We start from the raw sequence: 8762 nt of genomic DNA on the forward strand, positions 1-8762 counted from the left end.
CATTGAATTGAAGAGAAAAAATGTCAAACAATCACAAGGAAAAAAATATGTGATAGAATTGCAAAAAGTTCTAAATAATGTTGAACCACAATTTGTTTTCTGCATGGATGAAACTGGGATACAAGAATATGTAGATGCAAAAAAAAAGAAAGTCATTTGCCCAAAAGAAGTCGATGATAAGAATGTGACATACACAGTTGTTAGAGATGGGAAACTGGTCACATTGATTGGGTGCATTCCTCTTATTGGTCCTTCAGTTGTTCCTATGCTTATAATAAAAACTGCTACTGTTCAATCTTTAATATTTGGAGATTTAATTGATGGAGTGGATGTTGTTATCAAAAACTCATCCAAGGGTTACTGTACTTCACAAATCTTTTTAGAATGGCTTCATATTTGTTTTATTCCGCATATTAATAGGCTGAAGGATGAACCAAACAAAAAAACGGTTCTTATTGCAGACGGGTTTAAAGCACATTCAAGCGACGAAGCTCTTCGTGTTATGGAATTAAACAAGATATGTATTATTTTTATTCCACCGCATTCTTCACATTTATTTCCACCGTTGGATTTGGTCACATTCTCAAATCTGAAAAATAATTTAAAAAAGTTGCGATCTTTATTCCCATCAAGGCAGCAGGCGCATGTCCTTGCCGGTATTGTTAAAAGCTATCAATTATGTACAATTCCATTCACAAACAGATCAGCATTTCGCAGAGCAGGAATCACATTGAAAAATGAAGATGGAAAGCAAAAAGTTATAGTGGATCAGTTTCGAATGGCTCAACATATAGAAATAATGTCTAAGGACGAAAATCCATTTCAGTCAATAAAAGATAAAAAAGATGAAAATGAAGAGATCAAGAAACAAGATGAAGAAAAGAAAGATAATAATGAAGATGAAAAAGGAGATGAAAAAGAAGAAAAGAAAGATGAAGAAAAGAAAGATGAAGAAAAGAAAGATGAAGAAAACGAAGAAGAAATGAAATTTTGGAAGGAATGGATACATGATCATCCAGCATATGTTGTTGAAATGTTACTAAAAAAGAGAGATAAGATTCAAAAACGAGTGAAAGATTTGGAGAAAATTAACAAAAGAAATTGCATTTCAAAAAAAGAAATAGAAAAAGATTCATCACAAGAGGAGGATGATGATGAATGTATTTTTCGTGTGAAAAGAAAAAAGAAAGCTGATTCTTCTGATAGTTATATTAAAGGATTGAGAACAAAGCATTTCAAAAAGTCAGAAAGTGATTCAGATAATGTTCAAATAAAAAAACAAATTCGAAGAACGAGATCTGTAAAAACGCAGAAGAGAATAAATATGTACAGTTATGATGATTCTTTTTCTGAATCAAGCAGTTTTTATGATAGATCCACAACTGTGAATAGTGAAGACTCCTCGGTTGAATATTCTCCTTCTTCCTTAGAACATGAATAAAGCAACACAAGCTGCTGTCTTCAAAAAATTTTTTCTTTCGAATATCAAACACTTCAAATAAAGAACACAATCAAATTTTTCTGTTCAATTGTTTTTTCAGTTAAATAATATTCATTGTTATATTTTATTCTTTTCTTTTACATATTTTTAACAATTTCAAACTTGTTCGATTATTAATTAAAGTTAAAAGAAAAAAGTTCGAGTCTTATACACACAACGAAACTTTTTATCTGAAAGAATCATGAAAGAAATACGTTTTCCAGTGAATATGTTTGTTTCAACAATCTTTTGTTTTTCAATTTTTCTCGAAAAATGTGAATGGATTTAGACTTCCCAACCTCAACAGCCCATCCACTTCCCTCTCAACCTTTAACACTTCTTTCCTCCGCCAAGCACACTCTTCTGAAAATGCTTCTGAAAAACATGTTGGAACAGAAGCCGACAGAAAGAAACCAGGAAGACAAACTGCATTTTATATGAACAGTCATCGCTTTGAATGGTGCGAATGGAACGATTCAAAGGGTGGAAATGATTATGGAGGTGCACTAAAAGTTAACTGCACAAACGAAAATTTCTCAATCTCTTTTTGTTCATTTGCGTTCGTTCAACTGCAGCTGTATGAAATGGAGGATGGTTGTTTGTCAACGACTTTGTTTAACATAAACTTCACGAAGTCCAAAATGATTATCTCCTCTTCGCAACATAGTTGATCAACAGATTTATGGACTTTCCAATCTGATTCATATTGAATGTTTCCGCAAAACAAAATTGAATGTTTTTCATAAACAAATCATTTAAGAAATATTTGGAATAAAAAGATTGATGAAATGAACCAAACCTCGTGTTCTTGTATCCCAAATTCTTCTTCATTGCAAATGCTGGTTGTAAATCTCCTGGATCATAAAATTTGCTTATTCTCGGTATTTCATACCAAGAATATTTTCATTAGGATGAATACAGGAACATATACGATTATTTATGAAATTCATCAACATCTAAAGGTGGCACTGGGCTGCGTTGAACAAAAACCTTCGCGCAATTGAGCAGAACAGAATTCCGTTCGTTTTTCTTCATTGGAAAAAATCAAGCACATTGCAAAACAAAGAGAAAGAAAAAGAAAAAAATTCTTCAAACGTGGATGATAATTGACATATCCTTCATTGGAGAAGCAGCGACCAAGAAGAAAAACAATTACGTCCATCCTGATTAAATGAAGAAAAACTGAAAAACTGACATGAATAATTAGATAATTAATTATTGGAAAACATCGCTTTCGCAAACACTCAATAATGATGTAACAAACGTTGAGTTCGTGGTTGGATTTTTGTTTCATAAGAATTCAGCAAATAATCAGCATTGAGATTTTATTTTGTTCTTGTGAATTACAGAAACTTGAAAATAGATAAAATATCTGAAGGAGATACTCTTGAAATTAGTCACAATCTTTGTCTGCTGATATTGAGCAAGCTGATATACATAATTGACTACACTTTAGAATTCATTTCATTTATCGATTCAAAGAACGAAAGAAAAACAAATAGCAAATGTTTGCTTAGATAATATTAATAGTTTGAAACACACACACTCAAAACAAGAACAGCACATTTAAAGCTTCTGGATTTTCCCTGCACTTGAATCTTCAAATTCGTTTTATGTTTGCTCAGAACGCATCATTATTATGCTCTTCCAAATAGATAAAAGATTATTCTTTTCTCATGAACGTTCTTATCCAATTGTTTCTTGTATTTTAAAATTTAATATAATATTGTTGACCAGTGCTTTAACAAAACAAAAAAGTGAGATAATAATCTCTTTTGTGAGAAAAAGATTGATAAACTTTTTATTCAGTTATTGTTGAAACTAATAATGTTTATAATTTCGCATTGGTTAATTTTTTTGAAATAATTCTATGTTTTTTTGAATGTGATGTCAGATAACATTTCGATAAAAAAGAGATAAAGATGTAAGGACAAAGGATTTTGAATTTTGTTAAAAGGTGAAAAATGTGAATAAGAAATAACATTTATTTAATATTTTATTATATTTCTTGATATTTGATTTATGGTCCAATTGATCTTCACGAATCATGAAATGTGTTAATTTGCATTATTTCAATTTGGAAGAAAAAACGATAAAGAACAGTCAAATGAATACATAGAAGGTTTGAAATTTGGATTGTTTTGTTATAATAACTGTTTCTTTTTGTCAATTGTGACACTTTGATTATTATTTCTAAAAAGCAAAAAGATGATCACTTCAAATTAATGTTTTCATAGTATTTGAGAAATTTTTAAAAGTTTGCAATACATACTCAAATGAAAATTATTATTTGTTTATTTTTCATTTTTTGTTAATCACAGTTATTTTAGGTTGTTGATCTTGTTCAATTTCAATGCGATCAATGTTCTTTTGATTGTTCAAAATTATATTCATTGCATATTTTCTTGATGAAGTTGCTTTTGAACATATGATCCTTTCATTTTCGAAGTCTTTTTATTGATATCAGGAAGGATTGATTTTTTAATATTTTTGTTGAATATCAAGTTGTAAGTTTTATTATTATGAGTACAAATGTGAATATACACATTTTTACTTGGACATTTTGCATTATTCGCATAATTATCTGTTTTAAGTTCTTGTTTCATTTCATTATCATAATAGAAAAATTATTTGATTTATCAATATTTAACTTGTATATTTTTGGATCAGGAATTTTTGAGTCACAATAATAAACAAAAAAGCAATTTAAAGATGAATTCATGAATAAGGAAATGAAAGGAAACAAAAATTGTTCTATGGTTTTCAATCAAAAGAAACTTATCTGAAATGAAAATATATATGATTGTTGACTTTGAATATATAATAATATGCAGGTTCTTTTTTCAAAAATTGAAAGATTTTCAAAACCCTTAATAGTTAATGTTGTCCGGTATTTTTTGCGATGTCCGGTATTTTTTACACAAACTGTAATGTCAAATAATATTTTTTTTGAAAATTGTGAAAATCTAATTAACTATAATGAATTTTTCACTGACTTGCAAGCGGCAATGGGATTTTTGACACGTCACAAAAGTCACTGACGTCATTGACGTAACTTCCTGTCATCTATTTGAAAAAGTCAAAAGAATGAGCAAAAGAATAAATTAAAAAATAAATATCAAAAGAAAGTCTCGTTTTTTTATTCTGATTCAACAACCATAAAATTTTCATATTAATTTCGATAATGAAACTATTTTTATAAAAGAAACAATGACAAATCTGTAAAATCTTCTTCAACATACAATTTATCGTTTTTCACAATAACGCAAAAATTGGAATAAGAATATTGACTTGGTTTGAATTATACAAAATATTTTTTTTGATTTAAAATTTTATTTGGAAAAATTCATTTTCAAAATGTTTAAAGATCTGGCTTGGAGTATATATGTCATCAATGTTATCATTTGAAAATTCTGATCCATTTCAAATTACACCGCTTTACCACAGATGAATGTATTTCATCAAAGTATTGAAAAGCATAACACATATAAAAAAATGTTGATAACATATTTTCCTTTGATAATCTGCAAAGCAACACTCGCAGATCAGCAATGAGATGTTTGAACTGACATATGTAAAAACTCAGATTGATCAAAATTGTTGTTTGCAAAACATAAGTTTGATGATTTGAATGAGATAAAGGATTTTCACAAGAAACATTTCAATCCATTTTAATTTTAAACATTTTGAATATTTTTATATTTATCTTTCGGACAAATTGCAATTTATTTTCCCATCAGCATAGATATTTTTCTCCACATTTGTAGAATAGGTTTTTTTTTCATATTCTTTCATAACTTTTTATCATCAACTTTTATTTTTTTCGATCAGGTTTTATCCTATACCAATAACTCTCTTCTGAAGTTGTTTGAAATTTCAGTTATTGATGCGAAATAAATGAGGAGGTGAGATGAACACAAACTTGAAAAAGAAAAGAAGAAGATAACTCTTGAAATGACGAGAAAACGAGATATTATCCATTTTTTAACTAAAACTGACATGCAGATAAGTTTTTGGAAGAAGATTTTTGCAGAAAAAATTCTAAAAATAGAAACATATAAAGGATTTGTCTATATTTTTCGATACACATTATTTTGGAAAAGCAAATTATTGACTGAACAGAATAGAAAAAGGCTTGAAAAGATTCCTTGTTTTCTATTTTGTGAAATAAAAAAAGTTTGAGTTCAAAATGAAAAATTTATCTATTTATCACTTTTTAATAAAATGGTCAATAATAACAAACTTAAAATCAAAACCATCAATTTTTTTAATAATCAAGAATTTCATGAAACATAATGATAACATCTTTAAATTTTTCTTTTTCATTATTTTTTAATATTTCCTTTTGGCTTTTTCCATTTCATAATCTGTATTTTCACATAATCTTCAAAAAAGTTTCAAAAAGAAATACAAACAATTCAATTCATTAACGTACAATTTTGTTATTTAGTGTTTATTATTGTGGTTTTTTAAAAACAGTGTCAGCCGAGCAACTCTTAAACAAGTCTTCAACTTCAAAAGCTCTGCTATCCACAGTATTTCTCTGGGAATAAATGCATATGTAACTAATAACTCGGTGATCATCCTTCGCAACTCGAAATACCTGAAAAACGCTGCAAATAAATCCAACTGATTCTTCATTCAACAATTTGCAATCGTGAAAAAATGCTCCAGAGTTTGGATCCATCTCATAATTATAAACACTTCTTTTTCTCATTTCTCTCCTTTCCCCTCTTGTTTTTTCTTCCAATCCACACATCTTGTCAACTGTTCTAATTCTCTTGCTGCTTCTCTAGCAAAATGCAGTTCATTCACGATTATGTCTTCCAAAGATCTGTCACAGGATAATCTGTTGATCAAAAACTCCCAAGCAGACTGACATGCAAGTTGTGTTAGATTGTGATGTTCCTGATGAAACAGGATAATCTCTTTGATTTCATTCTAACACAGTTCTTGCCTAAAAAACTAATTAGAAATTAGAAAATAACAACAATATCAAAAGGAAATAATAATGTTCATACATAAAATTTGATGTTGCTCAACGCAAGCAACGTCACTTCCGCTTCTTTTTGAGCTTCTTCGTTTTCCTCTTACCAAAATGCAGCTTTTATAAAGCAAGGCACAATGATTGATATCAATTCATTAGGATTTTCTTATCATTCAGCAAAGCAAAACATTCACATAGATTGGTTAAATGCTTTTCATCTTTTTTCTTCTCATATTCATCAATTATCATCTCTTTCATTCTTTCGCTCAATGAAGAAAACCCAAAGCCTAAAACCCTCATATCTTACAAAACAATGCAATATCCAACATGCTTCAACATAAAAATCGCATTTCCCATCGATAGTTTCTATTCTTTAATCATTTCATCCGTTTCATCGAACCATTTTTTTGCGAAGACAGATTTGAATTCTTCTTCATTCATTTCATCAATTATTTCATTCATTTCCTCCATTTTCTTTCTCTGTCCACCTTCATTGAAATGCTCCAATTCGCAAAACAATTCTTCAAAAAGAAAAATAAATAATCAATGCAATAATCATGAAATACAAAATATCGACAGACACACTGAGATATTTTTTGATCAAATTCAATTTATTTGTATTTTGAAATTGTCATTTCAATGAAACAGCACAATGTTTGTTGATCTTATTGAACAAACAAAAAATGAAAAGAAAATATTTTAAATGCTATTCAAACAAACAATATTCTAAACAATTTCAAAATTCACACAATTCCGTAAAGAAAATTGCATATTTCTTCGAATAATATAAAAAAAAACTTGCATTGTTATTTGAATCATGTTGTAATGGGATCTCATGATCATTCATTTAAAATCTCATAAATACTTTCTGAATGAACATTTTTTATAATAAAAATATTTCTGTTGTTCTTTTCCATTGAAAGCTTTTTTTTTTTTTTTTTTTTTTGTGAGTGGAAAACTGGTGACGGACATGACGGTGTTTTTTCTTCACGTCGCCCTGGCTTAATGAAAATGCCTGAAGTGAAATATTTCGCCCCAAATAAGTTAGTATTGTTAAGATAGATTTGAAGGAAAATTATCAGAATTTTTCTTCTTGCGGTTATTGAGAAATCGATCTTGTCCGGTATTTTTTGCACAAACTGTACATACAAAAAAATATTTCTATTGGATGAAATTTGAATAGGACATTTTAAATTGAATAAAGTCAGATCATTCGAAAAAAAACTTTTTATTCACATTTCATCCATTGATTCACGATTAATGAGATCTGAACTATTGAATGAAACAACTATAAAATTACGGAGTCTTAAAAAATAGAGTATCTCAGTTAATATTAGACACAACGTTATATTTCCATTTAGTTTATATCCACAAATCAAAAGTCACACATCAATTAGTGTTATAATTTTATATTGACCTTTTTTCTTTATCTTGACCTTTTTCTTTTTTGTTATGCTTTCGGCTATACACAAGCCTGAGATAAATAAAAAATAACCTGAAATGTTTGAAATGTTTTAATTTCCTTGTTCTATATTTTTTTTTCAATATTTCTAGTTTTATAAAAAGATCGAGGATTATAATAATTTTTTGTTTTGATCATTGACTTGCTGCTTTTCCAGCGAATATTTTTTATAAGAAGTTTTAAGTTTTCATATCATAATGCATTGTTTCTTTTTTATAAGTTTAACTTGTTTTAAACTTTCTCAACTTGTTTTTTTATCATTTTTTCTCATTTCACACATATATTCAAAAAACACGATTTTAAGGACAAATATGAATTTGTTTTGAAATTTATTGAAATGACAAATAAACATTATTAAAATAAAACGATTCTTGTATGTTTAGATGATTATTTGTTTGTATATGTTTGGTAATTAAAATAACAAAAAAATCATATGTACTTGCTTTTTTGTTAATATTCTTGAAAAGTTCCTTTTCATTTCAAAACTGAATACAAATAAACGATAATTAAGACTTTATTTATTTTTTTCGTTTTTATAAAATTTGACACAAACACTTGTTTATAAAAAAAATCGTGTTTTAAGCAAAAATAGTGAAATGAGAAAAAAAGGTCAAAAATTAAATTGAAAATGTTAAAAACAAGTTAAAATAATAAAATAGGAATGTGAAATTATGATGCTGTAGATTAAAACGTTCCGTATGAAATATTCGCTTCACAGCCAGCAAGTCTTTGATCTGGGTCCTAAAATAATACAAATTTTTGTTATTTTTTTATTCATAATAATTTCAAAAATTTTTTCAACAGAATTCTGAAAAACAAAAATATCAAGAAGT

General features: G+C 28.0%; 1 protein-coding gene across 1 annotated transcript; it reads left to right on the forward strand.

Annotated features, from left to right (window-relative positions):
- Nucleotides 1–103: 103 nt before the first annotated feature.
- On the forward strand, nt 104–425 carry MONOS_17782 (uncharacterized protein; the record flags this gene model as incomplete). Its single annotated transcript, XM_067870735.1, has 2 exons — nt 104–362; nt 421–425. The coding sequence occupies 2 exons, from the start codon at nt 104–106 to the stop codon at nt 423–425; spliced, it is 264 nt and encodes an 87-aa protein (XP_067724879.1).
- Nucleotides 426–8762: the final 8337 nt, after the last annotated feature.

Source organism: Monocercomonoides exilis (genome assembly GCF_001643675.1).
Source record: "Monocercomonoides exilis strain PA203 chromosome Unknown scaffold31-1199392, whole genome shotgun sequence".
NCBI classification, from domain to species: domain Eukaryota; phylum Preaxostyla; order Oxymonadida; family Polymastigidae; genus Monocercomonoides; species Monocercomonoides exilis.